This window comes from Ambystoma mexicanum, chromosome 6q (genome assembly GCF_040938575.1).
Source record: "Ambystoma mexicanum isolate Mex_15411 chromosome 6q, UKY_AmexF1_1, whole genome shotgun sequence".
Taxonomy (NCBI): Eukaryota; Metazoa; Chordata; class Amphibia; order Caudata; family Ambystomatidae; genus Ambystoma; species Ambystoma mexicanum.
Window position 1 is genome coordinate 1,683,738,287 of NC_090937.1, and position 18,457 is coordinate 1,683,756,743.

Sequence of the window (18,457 nt, forward strand, 5' to 3'; positions counted from 1 at the left end):
TGGCACCACTTTTGGAGGCTTCTGTGGAGAAGCCCGCCAAAAAGTGGAACAAAAGGCTCGACTTGGGTTGGAGTCACAGAAGAGAACACAAACGCCATTTTAGAATCGAGTCCTTGCAAAAAATACCAACCGGCGAATCAATATTAAATAAATAAACCGGCGGTATGTTCGAGGCTATGAGAATTAAATAATTAAAGTTGGTAGCCTCGAACAATGGGAAAATCCCATAGGAATATATTCACGGTCGAATATAAAAAGTAGTATCCACTGCCACCAGCCAAAACTCGATCAGGGGGGACGGAGACATGCCCCCTCGACTAACAGACCCCGGGGCAATCAAATTGCCCCGACCAGTACGTCCACAATATGATGGTTTGTACTGGTTTCTGTTAATAATTTGGGACTAGTAAAGCCAATGGTGACTTTACATGCCCTGGGAGACAGTAGTCAGTCCCAAGGTATGGAGTCTATGGTGGGGTGTCACTATGACACCCCTGTGTTACTGCACGGAGGGTGCTGTGTAACACACATAGTAAAAACACATGAGACCATATGGAGTAAAGGACCCCATAACCCATGAAACACATTAACAGTGAAAGGAACACCATAAATCATGTCCAAGAGTGGGAGAAAAAGAGTCTCATTCTTGGCAGGAGAAGAAACAAACTCCAGAAATCCATCAAAGCTGCTGGGGGACTCACTAGGTTAGGAAATTCAGCCTAAAGAGAGAATTCTCCCTAACACTCACTAAACAAGTCAAATCGACCGCTTCAGCCATTGCCTATACTGGAAAACTAATTAGGGCCTGTAGACCATTTCCATTTCTTTCCTCTAATAGTTGCCTCACGCTAGCTAGAGCTCTTATATAATCTAAGTTAGACTATTGCAACAGCCTCTACTTAGGTGCTAACCAAGCGATAATTAGTAAACTCCAAGTCCTTCAAAACAATGCACTACGGGCAGCACTAAACATTCCCAGGCGTGAGCACATCTCTGCCACTAGAAATACATGCAAATGGCTCACCATCCAACATAAAATCGATCTAAAGACCCTCTGCCTTACTTACAAAGCTCTCAACCATCTGCCCCCCCACCTTACTAACAAATTCACCATGAAATCATCCATCAGAACCACGAGATCCTTCAATAGCTTATGTCTTATTGTACCTAGATTTACCTCCAAAAGAGCCGGAGGCTCGAGCTTCACTGTCCTCGCCTCCCAGCTCTGGAACACCCTGCCACTGAATATCAAGTCTTCCAAATCCTTCCATTCATTCAGGAAACTTGCTATTGGGTGGCTTCTGACAAAAAGTCAACCTTTAAGTTAGACCTAGCTATAAACTGTACATATTGCACGTCTTATTTTGTCATTATTGGTTGCCATTACCTCTACTGTCTGTATATTTTGTATATATCTGTTGCTCTAATATTACTGCTTATGACCATGTACTGTGCCTTGTAACTTGTACTAAGCGCCCTTTTACTCCCGGGTCCGGAGCGCTATAGAAATAAAATGAACAAACAAACAAACTGACTATGGTCCGGGTACATGCAAATACTGAGGAAGTGGAAGCTGAAGTTGATCCCTCTGAAGCCATTGTTATTGCAGGGGAGATTAATAATATTCAGGATAATGAAGCCTCTGTAATTATGGACCAGAGTAAAGTGGTCTCCTACTCCCGAAAGCAGTGTAAAATGGCGAGGAAGGCCCAAAAGACCTGGAAAACCATCACGCAGGTCTTGGTAGAGGGAGAATCAGAGTTAGTTGGTAATCGCTCAAAGAAAGCTAAAAAAAGGGCGGCCAGAGCCAAGAAAAAGAATAGCTCTGGAGATGGTTGTTTGACCAGCTGGATGATCACCGATCAAGATAAGAAGAAAGAATGGTCCAAAGAGGTGGATCGACCAGGGAGGAATGATCAGAGGGTAGAGGGAAGGACAGATACCCACCACAGAAGAAATGGAAGAACAGGTAGCAGAGTGGGAGCAATTTGAGAGGGAAGTTCAAATCGAGCAAGAAAGATAAGCCTTGAGCCCTGAGAAATCTTCACTTCCCCTGCATACCACTAATGGAGTCAGTAATCCACCAATGAAATCGGGAAAGGTTGGGACTGATATTTCAGACAATAGGATCTGTCTGATTAAGGACCTTTATAAAGACAGTAACCGTAGATGTCCGCTCCGAGTTTCTGATCCGATTGCACTCTGTACCTGAACTACTTGTTTTGAAATCTGATGACTTCCAGTTTGTGGAGCCACTGAAAAGCCCGAATCCCTGTGTCTCTGCTCTCCATTGTACATTCATATCGACTGCCCAGATGATTAGGAAATTTCGGGTTGAGTTGTGGGCAGTGGATGTTGAAATCGACGCTGATCTGAAGGAAATTGACTCCAGTTTCAAATATGAGGATGTAAATGGTCCGGCAAAAGTGAACATTTCCACCCAGCGCTGTCTACACTCTCCTCTGCTGCTCACTTGCACCCTCTATTCTCGTATGGTGAGCGTTACAGAGGTTTACTGTGCTCATCGGCAGCCTCAGTGTTTGCTTCCCCCGCACGCCGATGCTGTATTGTTCCACTGTATTCTGTCACGTAAGCTCCTAAGGCATTATACGAGCGGCTGGCGGGAGCAGGAGTTTGTTTAGACATACTGAGTTATTGGTATTGAACAGCCTGCTTGTATTTGTTGGACTTGCTGGTATTGCTGGACCCGAACTGACAGAATTCCTCGAAAGGGGCGACGAAGGCGGCGTGAGTAATAAAGGCAAAAGTAAAGACAAAGGACATGGTCAAAAGGAGAGCCGAGGGTTTGACTGTAGGGGGCAGCAGACATAACACATTTTCCTGCATGTTTAAGCCAATTTCTGATGTCAATATATTAATCATGGAAATTAAGAACCTACTGTATGAGGCAGTGCGAGGGCAACTGGACATGCAGGAGCTTGGGCCTGAGTTCAGAGGGTGACCATGTGACGAGTGCTTGGAGCAGTCGGGTGCATCAGCAGGGGAGAGGAAGAGAGAAAGCGGAAGTGAAAAGGAAGGTCTTGAGTTGTTCTGGAACCGGAGGTGTTTCTGCTCAAGTTTGAGAAAGGCAGGGAGGCTGTTCCAGAGGGAGGCCCTAGCCGAGGAGATAGATCTGCCCCCAACTCTCTGCTTGGAGAAGCGTCTGACCCTCAGAGAGTTGGAGGTGGGTGAGCAGAGAGCTCGAGAAGGAAGATGTTTTGGAAGAGAAAGTTGGATGTAGTCTGGTTCCCGGCCCCAGAAAGCCATGTGAACGATGCAGAGGTTCTTGAACTTGATCCTTGCAGCCCCAGGGAGCCAGTGAAGAGATTTCAGAGCTTATGTACGCCCTTTTGTATCTTTTGTATCTAACCATGTTGGTTGCAATCATAGGGGAAAAACAAATGTGGTTACATCGAGTTTATTTATTTATTTATTTTATTTATTCATTTGTTAAGCGCACCAAGCCCATATGGTTACAGATTACATTACGAGTAGGACAGAGCATTGCATGTTAAGACATTGAAGAGTCAAATGTACAGTCGTTTTATGCCCAGTAGTTACACAGTACATTGCATGTTGGAACATTAAGCAATAAGTTTACATTGGTTTCAGAAACAGACATTCCATGCTTTTACATATTTGTATATCGAAGCGGTTCTCATCATAGTTTGTATTAGCTTGGGGCTAGGAGACTATTATAAAATGTCCGATCTGAAGAGCAGTTTTGTAAGGTTTCTTCTAAATGACCAGAATGCAGTATAATTTCTCAATTACGGGGGGAATGGCACCTCCAATGCACCAGGCACTATACTATCCCCTGCCCCACGCCATTCCTTAACAAGATTGCCCCTTATCCTCACCTCTCTCCACCACTCAATATTATATCCCTTAACAAGAATGTTACCAATTCTAACCTTCCACCATTTGACCGCCCTCTCTCCTCATAGTCACCAAATGGACCTACTAGACTCATTAAAAGGTGCCCTTACGACTGCTAGATCCATCACAGCTCATGCGTTAGATATCGCAGATGCTATAAAACCAAATGACCAAGATTTCCTAGCAGTAACCGAAACATGGCTCCACACAGCTTCAGGGCCCCTCCTGTCTTTAGCAATCACAGATCCTCCACAAGAGGAGGTGGAGCAGCCCTAATAGCCAAAGAGGCTCTGAACATAAGAATATCCCCTGAACTACCATTTACCTCCGGAGAAGTCACCCTGGCACCTCCTTGCACACGTACAAGTCACATCATCTATAGACCCCAAGGCCCTATCGCTACCTTTGATGATGACGTCACAACACTCTTGGCACAGCATATGCAACCGCATTCTAAAATGATCATTATGGGCGACTTCAACCCAGGCCTAAATGACCCTCCAGACACCTATGCTAGTCTCATGGCGAACTCCATTGGAGCCCAAGGATTTACTCAAAGAATCACTGCACCTACCTATGATAAAGGACGCTCCTTAGATCGGTTAGCTGATACGAACTGCTCCACTAACATCCAAACTAACACCCCATTACCATGGTCTGATCATAACAATATAACATTCACTACCGTCATTAATACCAAGACAGTGAAACAACCTCAACATACACCCTTGGCCCCCTCTAGAACCCCTAAAAATATCAACCGAGACAGTGAATCTAAGTGGGCCTCATTACAACTATGGTTGTACGGTATGAACGGTGCCGGTATGGCACCGGCACCGTTCATACCGTACCGCCATAATATGCGTTTACCTCGCGGGTACCTGACAGCCCGCCAGGTATTCTAATACTAGACAGCTATTTAGCATCCTCCGAGAATTGGAATCTCCAGCGGCCACCCCAGATCACACGGCCAAAGACGAACAATGGTGCTCTAACATTCGGAATGCCCTTGCCGACAAAATCTCTTTACTACAAAGTAAAATAGAACTAAAACAATCTAAACTCAACCTTATCTCATCAACCTCATCGACCACACACCCACACCCTGAAGGCAACCTCTCGCGACCTCAGACACCCATCTAGATGCATTGGGTGATATCTGCCCCGCAGCGTTGGTTAAAGATTGTGCGCTTGAACTTGCACCTTTTGTCATCAGCCTCATTAATAACTCATTTGCCTCCAACACAGTCCCCAATGACCTAAGAACAGCCTGGTCCTACCTTTACTCAGAAAACCAACCTTACATCCCAATATCCCCACTATCTTCTGCCCTAACACCACAGTTCCCGTTTTACTTAAAATACTAGATCGTGCAGCCTATTTACAGATCCAAAAACATTTGGAGGACAATCTCCTGGGATTAAGACAAGTCGGTAAAAAATGTTTCTTAGACTCAGTGGTGTGACTGAGAGCTATTAGCTATTAGCGTTGGGTGGTATGCCGGCAGTACTACTGCCGGGATACCACCCAACTCATTATGAGGCTGATTGTTTTTGTTATATCTGTTGATTGAAAAGTATACCGTTTTAAATAAAATGCACCTCTATGCTGCCTTCCTAGATTTAAAGACTGCATTCGACTCTATGGAAGTCTTAAGACAAATTATGTTGGCACGCCATGCCCCTGTTGATTTGGTTTCTGTTATTTCTGCCTTGTATTCCAGCAACAAGTCCAAAGTTTGTTACGGGTTGGAAGGTGAAATGACACAGAAGTTTGACGTCTGCATGGGCATCAGGCAGGGTTGCGTCCTGGCACCCCTCCTCTTTAACATCTATATTCAAGAAATCTTTGCATTAGAGGAGGGGTGTCTGAACCCGTCTGATTTGGCTTCTGATAAATACCCGTTCTCCAAAAAGTGATGTATATCCCCAAGTGTAGTGGCATTGTCATTGAGCGAGTTTCATGTTATGATTATTTGGGTGTGCGCTAGATCAGCACTACCTTGGGGCAGTACAGTGGTGGCATTTTCTCGTTCTTCTACAAGCACGGGAGCGGTGCTATATCACCGGCCCAGGACTTGTTGAAGAAGCACGCTTTAACAGTGGCCCTTTATGGTTCAGAATTGTGGGGCCCCATTAACTTAAATTAATTGAAGTAAATTAAGTGTCTGTGAAAAACATTTCTTAAACTACTTTAGCTTCCTGTGAGTGCCCCGTCGGCCATCCTTTATCTGGAACCACATTATTTGCCGGTAATAACTCAGGCCTCACTTAAACCTGCCTTATATTGGCTTAAGGTTTGGAATTCTGAGCATTTGGTTGACGTTTGTGAATGGTTATTACTCTTTAGGAGTTTAGCGGGTGGAAGGAGTCTCAAATGGCTGGCACATGTTAAAGCAATTCTTTTGAATTTGGATAGACCGGACCTTTGGGAAAACCCACGGGTGCACTCTATTCAGGGAACTAAGCAGCTGAAAGCGTGTATGACACAGAGAGCTCTGGAAAATCTAATTATGGATGTTGTGTGAGAAACCAGAGGGTCTCTCACCCACTAGTCCCCCGGGGATCTATCTGTCAGGTGGCCAGGGCACAGCCATTGCCTTTGGATCCAGGCCCTGAGGGTGAACTAGTATGGGTGGATCACCTGGGCAAGGGGTCTTCGGGGAGTGGGGGTGAGGCAGCCGATGGTGAAATGCGGTTTTCCCCCATTTTGTGTTCATCTACCCCATCCTATTTTGTAGGATACTCCAAAGTCCCAACCCACCTCCTTTTTACACAAACACTGGGCAAAGGAAGAGAGTGACTGAGAATAACAAGACTAACTCTCGTCCATCATACTGGACATGTCCCATTAATCGAGTCAGGCGAAGACATGTACTTGACGGCAAGTGCATACACCTGATACCCACTCGCTCTCCTCATACGGATAAAAGGCAACACCTAAAGACACACTCTGAGCAAGGCGGAATACAAGTGCGAGCAGAACTTCTGGGACAATGGCACATCTACTGGAACAGAGTGACAGGCCAAGGGACGAGAGCTGCGGGTAGCAAACCACAAGGGTTCCCTACTGAAGGTTGTTGCCTCCGACAGGCCACAAAAGACACATGGAGAAGACCAGATCACACAACTTAAGAATGCATTTTGTTGTAAGTTCACCAGCGACCCTCCCGGGTGGACGGCAGGGTTGGGGAGGCGAGACCAATTCTGTGGTACCAACCTTGACTCGGAAAATACAAATCGCAACACCCAGAAAAAGATGCTAACAGGCAGTGAGTTGGCAAGCGACCTGAGAGACAGTTGTGGGTTAACGTTAGAAATAGAAACAGTATATCGCAAGTGAAGGCTGCACATGTATGGTTAAGACATGAAGAAAGGCAGACCTGTGAGTGAACTTTGATGTAAAGGCTAGCTGTGGAATCAGCGATACTAAGTGCCGAAGTTGTCTGGTGAAAAAAAGTAGCCCACTCAAAAGTCTCTGTGAAAGGTACTTTGTTTAAAGCAAGAAAACGAATGAACAGCAAAGGTGAAATAAAGAAGATTATTTCCTAGAGAAAGGAAGAGTGAAAGTTAAACCGTGAACTTTGAGTCGAAGTGTACCTGCGGTGGTCTGTAAAAGGAAGCCACGCACATTCGAAAGACTTTGACATCCAAAAGTGGTCCGAGCCCGACAGAAGGAGACCCGGTATAGTAAGCTTGGGGAAGGGAGCCACCTTGAAAGTTTGTGTTGAACTTTATCGAGAGAGGTCTGAGCCTGACAGAGGGGGACCTACGAGAACTTTGTGGTGAAAGATCTGAGCGTGACAGAGGGGGACCTACGAGTACTGTGTGGTGAAAGATCTGAGTGCGACAGAGGGGGACCTACGAGTACTGTGTGGTGAAAGATCTGAGTGCGACAGAGGGGGGACCTACGAGTACTGTGTGGTGAAAGATCTGAGTGCGACAGAGGGGGACCTACGAGTACTGTGTGGTGAAAGATCTGAGTGCGACAGAGGGGGACCTACGAGTACTGTGTGGTGAAAGATCTGAGTGCGACAGAGGGGGACCTACGAGTACTGTGTGGTGAAAGATCTGAGTGCGACAGAGGGGGACCTACGAGTACTGTGTGGTGAAAGATCTGAGTGCGACAGAGGGGGACCTACGAGTACTGTGTGGTGAAAGATCTGAGTGCGACAGAGGGGGACCTACGAGTACTGTGTGGTGAAAGATCTGAGTGCGACAGAGGGGGACCTACGAGTACTGTGTGGTGAAAGATCTGAGTGCGACAGAGGGGGACCTACGAGTACTGTGTGGTGAAAGATCTGAGCGCGACAGAGGGGGACCTACGAGTACTGTGTGGTGAAAGATCTGAGCGTGACAGAGGGGGACCTACGAGTACTGTGTGGTGAAAGATCTGAGCGCGACAGAGGGGGACCTACGAGTACTGTGTGGTGAAAGATCTGAGCGCGACAGAGGGGGACCTACGAGTACTGTGTGGTGAAAGATCTGAGTGCGACAGAGGGGGACCTACGAGTACTGTGTGGTGAAAGATCTGAGTGCGACAGAGGGGGACCTACGAGTACTGTGTGGTGAAAGATCTGAGTGCGACAGAGGGGGACCTACGAGTACTGTGTGGTGAAAGATCTGAGTGCGACAGAGGGGGACCTACGAGTACTGTGTGGTGAAAGATCCGAGTGCGACAGAGGGGGACCTACGAGTACTGTGTGGTGAAAGATCCGAGTGCGACAGAGGGGGACCTACGAGTACTGTGTGGTGAAAGATCTGAGCGTGACAGCGGGGGATGTTTTCGTTGAAACATTATTTTTAAATGTCAGAGAAAGTGACTTTATCGTGGAAGGCCAGGCTGGCCTCGATCCACGGTTTTGAACTGTGTATTGTGTTGGAAGCCGCGCCAGAGTGTGTCATCCTGCCTACAGAGACCGACCTTACTCCGTGAGGTTTAACGTGGGAAAGAGAACTGGTTCAACCACATTATCATTTGAACACTGATTTTTCCTTTTGCATACATTTTCTCCTTTACACACTTTCTTTGTACAAGAGATAGGGCAGGCATTAGGTTCTGTTAGCATAGGCCATTTTGTTTTGACGGTCTGCACTAGGACTGCGTTATTTATTATTTGATTGTCAAGAATACGCCCATCCTTGTTATAGGGCAAAATAGGAGTTTCTCCAGCCCCAACAATTTCAATAATACAAATTGTATCCATTGTGTCACTGTCATACTTGTGATACCATGCCTTCCCCACAGTTGCTTCCCTAAAACTCGGCCCAGATTATTTGGAATCCAGATTGGAGTATGGGCCTAAGGCTTATATAGGGCCTCATTATGACTTTCGAGGTAGCCATGCCACAATTTGCGGCATGGCTGCACCCAAAATCGGGTCTGGGTCCGGGTTCCCTGAATGGGGAATTACCGGGCCATTCCGAGTATGGAGGGCCCGATAATTCCTCCTACAGGTAACCCAGGCCGGACCTTCTCCATTCCCATTTCAGCCCCCATAGGGCTCAATGGGAATGGGGGAGGGAGCTAACAACGGGCCGATTACGACCGGCCCGTTGTTGGCTCCCTGGTCCCCTAGCGGGACCCGCTCTGCATGTCTGGTAAACCCAGACGTGCAGATCGGGTCCCGCGAGGGGACCTCGTAATATTGCGGAACGGGTTTAGTGGGTCTGCCACCTTTAGCGGAGCCCGTTAACCCGTTCCGCAATTGTCATAATGAGGCCCATAGAAACGGTCTCCCCACCGCTAGAGCGATCTCTGTACCTTCGGTTTAGATTGGGCATTTTACCTGTATCCGCTTTTACTCTAGCATGGAGACAAGATGCTTCGGTGAGATGCCCCTTGTGTGGCCTTTTTAATGAAACACTTGTGCATTTTAGGAAAAACATGGTGGCTCTGGATTGCTGCGCTAGCCTAAATAGACATGATTTAAATGATCATACGTTTCATTAGCAAGATAAATGTTTGTAGAATTGGTTGACTGCAGTTTTATTCTGTATGATTCAACAGTTCAGCCGTTCAGCCCACAAGTGTTTCATCAATATGTATTTTTCAAGGCTTGTTGATATAATTTTCAGGGTCATTTTCAGTGATTAATAGCGTTCTCACGATTGAAGTAGCTCTCCTGAACATCTGTGAAGACCTGCTCTCTAACCTTGATTCTAATGTCCCCTCTTCCTCATCCTACTTGATCTCTCCTCTGCATTTGACACAGTTAATCATGCCATCCTGCTCAACCAGCTCTGTGATAATTTGGGTATCACTGATCAGGCTCTGGCCTGGTTAACTTCTTTCCTCTCTGACTGACCCTCTAAGGTCCAACTAGGGTCCTTCCTCTCCTCTCTCTCTACACCTGCGGTGTTCCCGAGGGTCTAAACTGTCTCCCTGGTTGTTCAACCAATACCTAGCACCTCTCGCCCACTGCATTGCTGCATTCTGCACCAACTTCCAGTGCTATGCGGATGACACCCAGCTCGCTTTCAGGCTCCCCACAGCCGCCTCTTCTCCTTCTCTCATCCTGGATTGTCTCTCTGCAATCCAAGAGTGTTGCGCCACCAATGATCTCTGCCTGAATGCCGGCAAGACAGAGATCCTCCTCATTGGCACACCTGCACCCGTCTTTCCACTCATTCTCTAGCTGGCCTCCCGTCACCCTCCTCCTGCTCCCACCTGCGAGGCTATGAACCTAGGGCTTATCTTCGACTCCACACTCTCCTCCTCTCCCCACATCTCCGATGTCTCTAAAAAGTACTACCAGCTGCATCTCCTCAGAGGTATTCTCCCTCTCCTCTCCATCCCACAAAAGCTCACTTTTTCTAGAGCTCTGGTCTCTCTAGATTTGACTACTGTAACAGTCTCTTTTTTAAATCTGCCTGCCTCTACTCTCTGTCCTTTGCAACTCAACCAGAACAGGACTGCATGACTTGTCCTTGCCCTCAAGCCTAGGGATCGTATCTCTTCAGCACTGAACTCCCTCCATTGGCTCCCAGTGACTGATAGGATCAAATTCAAGACCCTTTGCATTGTCCACAAGACCTTCTGGGGCCTGGGACCAAAATATCTCCAGCTTTCTCTTCTGAAATATCTTCCTACTCGAGCCCTTTGCTCATCCACCTCCAACTCCTTGAGGGTCAAGTGCTTTTCCAAGCAGCGAGCTGGGAGCAGATCTCTCTCTTCGGCAGGTGTCTCCCTTTGGAACAGCCTCCCTGCCTTTCTGAAACTTGAGCAGAACCATCTCTGGTTCCGTACGCAGCTCAAGACTTTCTTCTTTGCGTCTGCCTTCTTTCTTCCGCTTTCCTGCTGATCTCCTGTTGGATACTGCATTGGTTACCTGGCTACCCTCTGAACCACGGGCCCAGGTCCCTGCCCCTGCCCCCAGCTGCACACCTGCACTGCATCCTGGCAACTCTGCACTTGGGGCAGTATCTGTAACACTACAGTTCCCCTACCTGCACTATATAACACTTGCGTTTTTGCACTTAACCTTGCACTGCCAACTGTTGGCCGCCCTTCTTGTTTCTTGATGTTTAGATCCTATGTCCTGCATTTGCTCCTCCTCCCCTTCCCTCAGCACTTTTCCCCTTTCCTCTCCTCTGCACTTGCGCGATCTCATTGACACTGGGCCTAGTAAGATCGTTGTCTTGTCCCCCTCTGTTCCCCTCCCCTGCCTTGTCGCGCTTTAAAACACTTATGGGCGCAGTATAAATAAAATATATCATATCATATCATATATATGGAGCCCCGAGGCTTATTTGTACAATTCAATTTGAGTATTCAATGGCACAGTGGGCCTCTTTACAACTTTGACGGTCCAGAAACAACAGTGCCGGAAAGGTTACTGGCACCGTTGTTTCCGGACCAGCAAAGTACAAGTCTGCCTGCCGGAGCCGATGTGCCCAACAGGTCAGACCCTGCCCGGCACAGCGGCCACGGTAGGCAGACTGTCACGAAAGCACCGGCAACGGTGCAGGTGCTTCCGTGGTCCCCATTCCCTTGGAATAGGGCGGTAATTCCCCTTTCCACCAAGGCGGTGCCGGTAATTTACCGGCATGGTCCAGGGTGCTAATAGCACCCTGGATTACCGCCTTCCGTGTAATGAGGCCCATATTGTCGAAACACTTGTTGGCTGAAGGGCTGAACTGTTGAATCATACAGAACAAAATTGCAGTCAACCAATTCTACAAAATTTTATCTTGCTAACAAAACTTTTGATCATTTAAATCATGTATATTTAGGCTAGCCCAACAATCCAGAGCCACCCTGTTTTTCCTTATTATTCTCTTGAGGTTAGGAGTAGATCCTCTAGGATAGCCTTGAGGTTAGGGGTAGGTCCTCTAGGATAGCCTTGAGGTTGGGAGTAGATCCTCTAGGTTAGTCTAGAGGTTAGGAGTAGGTCCTCTAGGATATCCTTGAGGTTAGGAGTAGATCCTCTAGGATAGTCTTGAGGTTAGGAGTAGGTCCTCTAGGATAGCCTTGAGGTTAGGAGTAGGTCCTCTAGGATAGCCTTGAGGTTAGGAGTAGGTCTTCTAGGATAGCCTTGAGGTTAGGAGTAGGTCTTCTAGGATAGCCTTGAGGTTAGGAGTAGGTCCTCTAGGATAGCCTTGAGGTTGGGAGTAGAGCCTCTAGGCTCTGGCTGTGCAGCAAGCCCCATTCAACGTTAGGACATCAAGCGCACTGAGAGTCGGATCTACTCACTTCTCTTTAACTGGTGCATTTTATGTTGACATGCGAAAAACTCTTCGTTTGAGGTGTCTATATTTGCGCCAAATCTTTATCGATAAGGGAATTTATCAAGCTGCTTGTGCGTTGAAGTCTTTAAGTCAATGTTTAGCTCCACATGTCACTTATGCAACTGCACGCTATATTTAAAGAGCTTGGTGGCAGAGCAACAAGGCCTTGAATTATGATAAGGTGGGAACCAGGACTGTGCAATATATTTGACTTAAGTTGTCTTATTTTTATGTCACTTTGAAGTATTTTATATTTTAAAGTTTTTAGATACTGTGATTTCTGGAAATTATTGATTTTTAGTAAGGTTTCTTAATTGTATACGAATTTGATTATTTTAGAATGTGTAACTATTGGAATAGAATTGTATTGTCTTGTGAACTTTTATGGGTTTTTTTAGGCGAAATAAAGTATTTTGCCTTAGTGGCTATTGCTTATTTTACTCCTCTGTACCCTCCCGTGTATTGTCTTGGCCAGCCTTGGATTGTTTCAAGCAATTTGCTTCCATCCGCCTTGGGACAGTGTCAAGGGTATGCTTCCCTCGGGGAGAGCCCCCTCGTGTGGGCAGCTCTAGAGCAAAGGCCGAGCAGCCCGGTAACTCCCCAGTGGTCAGATCAGACGGGATCAGACTGGAAATACCAGAATTCTCGTAGGCTTGTATATTCTGTTGCACAATGAATAACCTAGGACTGACAGTCTAACAGACAGGGGGACAGAAGGGGTCCTGAACATCCTGGGCTGACTATGCATACTATTCACACGTACATAAATCATATTCCAGGATCAATGCATATGGGACACAAACAATGTGTGTGATCAATAAATGGTGGCAATCCCTTCTTGGATATAAACAATGTGGGGCTGCATTCCCATTGGTTACTGGCGATGTCATGAAAGCAATCCTTGCCCACAGTAGAGAGGGTACAGGGGCATGTGCAGAGGTTGCCGGGGCATGCCTGAGATGCAACCTAGGGTGCATTGATCAGAAGCCACAGAAAAGGGGTGTGGATCGGGTTATGGGAAACTGGCAAGTAACAGACCCATTTACACCCACTCAACAATAAAACAGAGTGTGGCCCCCTCCTGAACATTACACAGTGGGATATTGAAAAGGGCAACACAAGTGGTATCCCTTTTTGGCCAATTACCTTCAGTGCAAGGCAATCGGGCACATGTATAAGCAATAAGGATGGCAAATGGGACGATGTTGGGTTGTTTGGGGGTCTCACATACACTTATTGACAAAAATGTCATTCCATCTGTCTCTGTGTTTGGGGCAATATACATTTGGCTAAATGTAATGAAGTCATCCGTGATTACTAAATACAAAGGTCAAACATGTGTCCGATTTGTGACAAACTGCTGACCTAGTGCCAAAAACCTTCCTTTATCATTTGTATATGGAAATGTTGAGCTTTCAAGCTAGTTTAGTAATTTCTGAAGAAATTAATTAGTAGAACATATATGCACGGCCCTGCTGCTTAAAATGTTTGGTTGCCCATCCTGTATGTCTCATACTCGTGGATACGAAAATAGTCTTAATAAAAATGAGTCCCACTATTCCTGCTGCATATGGCCTCTAACACTTTATAATGTATCATTGAGAACCACTGAACTGCCACCATTAGGGTGCTTGTCCCCAATAGATGGCTCATGAACGCCTTGTAAGTTACGATGTTAGATAACAATCCCGTCACTACTACTGAGAACCAGTCGCCTGTTACATGTGAGGCCTAAGATTATGAACGCGTTGAAACTTACAATGTGCATCTTCTTTTGTTTTAACAGGTGATTGACGCCCCAGAAATGCAACAACAGTGATTGTTAGATTATCTGGAAAAATGTAGAGAAAAGCTTCAGTGTTAAGAATATTTGCACACACCTTTAGAAGTGTTCACATTCGGGCTCCGGTTGTTTCTTCAGAGTATTCAGGACTGAGACTGAAAAGCCTTTTGGCTACCAGATGGCTTCCGTCCATGCAACCCCTTTGTGGTAACATTCAGTAACCAAGCTTGGTCTTTCTGTCAATCCTGGGGGAGTGGGATATCTGGCATGGAAATGGCAATGTTTCATGTGGAGTAAGAGAAGCATTTTTGTTTTTGCTCTTACTCCTGATAGAAGATATGTGAATGTTATTTTATAGACATTCTGAATGTAAAGGTAGTTTCTTTAAAGCATTTTGTGAAACACTTGTAAATGTCAATGGAAAAAGTGTATCCTTGCGCTGAATATTTTAAAAGCTTTGATCAGAGGAAAAATCGTGTTTCTCACCAGAAATGATCTTCACACGAGAAAGCTAATTTGTGCTCTGAATTTGGGAAAAGATTCAGTGAAATGTGTCCTCTTATTAAGCACCTGACACAATAACCTGACGAAAAACCTTACACATGCACAGAATCTGGCTAGAGTTGCCATTTCAAGAACATACTTATTGCCGACATGAGAACATAGGTAAAAACCCTTATCAGTGCAGTGCATTTTAGAATAGTGTCCATTTGCATGATACACTTGTCCGCCCCCCAAAAATGCATTCAGGTGAGAAACGTCATGTGTGCACTGATTGTGGGAAAGGGTTTGCTCGGAAGGGTCATCTTACTGGCCACCTGAGAACACATACAGGTGAGAAACCTCATGAGTGCACTGAATGTGGGAAAGGGTTTGCTCAGAAGGGAGATCTTAATATCCACCAGAGAACACATACAGGTGAGAAACCTCACATGTGCACTGAATGTGGGAAAAGGTTTTCTGATAAGAGGGATCTTGCTAAACACCAGAGAACACATACAGGTGTGAAACCTCACGTGTGCACTGAATGTGGGAAAGGGTTTGCTCAGAAGGGACCGCTCACTGGCCACCTGAGAACACATACAGGTGAGAAACCTCATGAGTGCACTGAATGTGGGAAAGGATTTGCTCAGAAGGGCCATCTTATTAACCACCAGAGTACACATACAGGTGCGAAACCTCACGTGTGCACTGAATGTGGGAAAGGGTTTGCTCAGAAGGGACAGCTTACTTGCCACCTGAGAACACATACAGGTGTGAAACCTCATGAGTGCACTGAATGTGGGAAAGGGTTTGCTCAGAAGGGCCATCTTATTAACCACCAGAGAAGACATATAGATGAGAAACCTCATGAGTGCACTGAATGTGTGAAAGGGTTTGCTGAGAAGGGAAAGCTTGCTATTCACCAGAGAACACATACAGGTGAGAAACCTCATGAGTGCACTGAATGTGGGAAAGGGTTTGCTGAAAAGGGGCCGCTTACTATCCACGAGAGAACACATAGAGGTGAGAAACCTCATTTGTGTACTGAATGTGGGAAAAGGTTTGCTGTAAAGCATCATCTTACTGGCCACTTGAGAACACATACAGGTGAGAAACCTCATGTGTGTACTGAATGTGGGAAAGGGTTTGCTAAGAAGGGAAATCTTACTAGCCACCTCAGAACACATACAGGTGAGAAACCTCATGAGTGCACTGAATGTGGGAAAGGGTTTGCTGAAAAGGGGTCGCTTACTATCCACGAGAGAACACATAGAGGTGAGAAACCTCATGTGTGCAGTGAATGTGGGAAAGGGTTTGCTCGGAAGTGGCAGCTTACTAGCCACCTGAGAACACATACAGGTGAGAATCCTCATGTGTGCACTGAATGTGGGAAAGGGTTTGCTGATAAGGGACAGCTTATTGGCCACCTGAGAACACATACAGGTGTGAAACATCATGTGTGCACTGAATGTGGGAAAGGGTTTGCTCAGAAGGGACAATTTACTGCCCATCTGAGAACACATACAGGTGAGAAACTTCATGTGTGCACTGAATGTGGGAAAGGGTTTGCTTGGATCGGACCTCTTATTCACCACCAGAGAACACATACAGGCGAGAAACCTCATGTATGCACTGAATGTGGGAAAGGGTTTGCTCAGAAGGGAGATCTTACTATCCACCAGAGAACACATACAGGTGAGAAACCTCATGTGTGCACTGAATGTGGGAAAGGGTTTGCTGAGAACGGAAAGCTTACTATCCACCAGAGAACACATACAGGTGAGAAACCTCATGTGTGCACTGAATGTGGGAAAGGGTTTGCTCAGAAGGGAAACCTTACTAGCCACCAGAGAACACATACAGGTGTGAAACCTCATGTCTGCACTTGATGTGGTAATGGGTTTGCTCAGAAGCGACATTGTATTAGCCACAAAAAAACACACACAGGGGGGAAACCTCATCTGTGCACTGATTGTGGGAAAGGGTTTGCTCAGAAGGGAGATCTTACTATCCACCAACGAACGCATACAGGTGAGGAACCTCATGTGTGCACTGATTGTGGGAAAGGGTTTGCTCAGAAGGGAGATCTTACTAACCACCAGCGAACGCATACAGGTGAGGAACCTCATGTGTGCACTGAACATGGGAAAGGGTTTGCTCAGAAGGGAGATTTTACTATCCACCAGCGAACGCATACAGGTGAGGAACCTCATGTGTGCACTGAATGTGGGAAAGGGTTTGCTCCGAAGGGACAACTTAATAGCCACAAGAGAACACATACAGGTGAGAAACCTCATGTATGCGTTGGCTGTGCAAATTTGGAAATAAAATGCGGCCTTTCTGTCTGAAATGAAAGTCTTGTGGTGTAATGATATAATTGCCGTTATCTCTGAATTCCAAGATGGAATAGTGTATATAAATTATTCCAAAATTAAATTGATCCTGGATAAGCTGACATGTCAAATTTAACTTTACCAACCTGAGTTCATAAACTGTATGAAATACTGATTAAAAGAATATTGAGCTCCTGACAAAATGTCACTGTGTTCTATTGAAAATATATTCTTAGTTGTATCCCCATTCGTATGTTAAGTCTATCTCTTTTTTCTGGCCTCACTCTGGAGTAAACTGCTTCCTGGAGCAGAGGAGATTCATTTGTTTTAAGTAGTGGGTGAGGTCTCAATTTCTCTTTTATGTTGGAATGAATGTGATTTTCACCTTAAAGTTCCTTCTCTTATGTTTGTTATTCCATGAAATGTCCTTGATGTTACACCACTCTGACCACAGCAGGACTAATTGTGGACCCGCAAACAACAATGCTTCTCATGTCACACACCAACCACTGGAACTTGATCCCGGTATTGGCTAAGAATGCCCCCACAGATTGCCAATTCTGCAAATCTGAGAAAACCTTGCTGACCAAGGACTAGTCCCATTAGAAGCACATACCGATGCAAAGACCTCAGCTAACAGTACTGCGCTGTTGTTAAAAGATGCCCGCCCAAACACTGGCCACACAAACATCGTACCGCACTCTGCTTCTCTCAAGCTCGGTCCATGCTTTAAACAATAACATAAAAAAGTTCCAAGGCAGGTAGCAAAAAATATAAATTGAATTACATGTCAAGGTTTTAAATATTCCAATTGAACTTAAAAAAGAGCTGCCCTCAATTACACCAAACTGCACTTCAGTTCATCATGAGCTTTAGGGAATGCCTGATTTACGGAATGCTGTCATTGCTCACTTCTGGTCAAACCGTTGAGACTGTTGAGAACTTTACTGTTTTATATTGTTTTCCATAAAAGTGAGTGCAGACATTGATGGTCTGGCATCTTATACAAGTTACGACTCTCTTCCGTTGACCAACTCTTAATTTTAGTTGGTTGGTTCTGTAATCTCAGGGTTACCGCGGGACTCGGAATGATACCGTATGAACCAGCCCATATACCCGCAAGGCTTTGTCACAAGGTCATGTTGAGAAGGGAGCAAGCCCATCCCACCCCCCTAGGTGCTTTAAGGTGAGACGAACCCCATTGAAAGAACTATAATTGACCGGGGGTGGTCCTAGAAGTCCCTGCACAA

The 18,457-nt window shown here is 45.9% G+C and overlaps 1 protein-coding gene across 1 annotated transcript in view; it reads left to right on the plus strand.

The window, feature by feature from the left end:
• The window catches only part of LOC138517053 (zinc finger protein 615-like), an 86,783-nt gene extending 69,373 nt beyond the window's left edge, over window positions 1-17,410 (plus strand). Inside the window, exon 3 of the mRNA XM_069632565.1 lies at window positions 14,395-17,410. Coding sequence (XP_069488666.1) covers window positions 15,132-16,763 — 1,632 coding nt within the window. The 5' untranslated portion in view covers window positions 14,395-15,131 and the 3' untranslated portion in view covers window positions 16,764-17,410. The remainder of the gene's footprint in view (window positions 1-14,394) is intronic.
• Window positions 17,411-18,457: the final 1,047 nt, after the last annotated feature.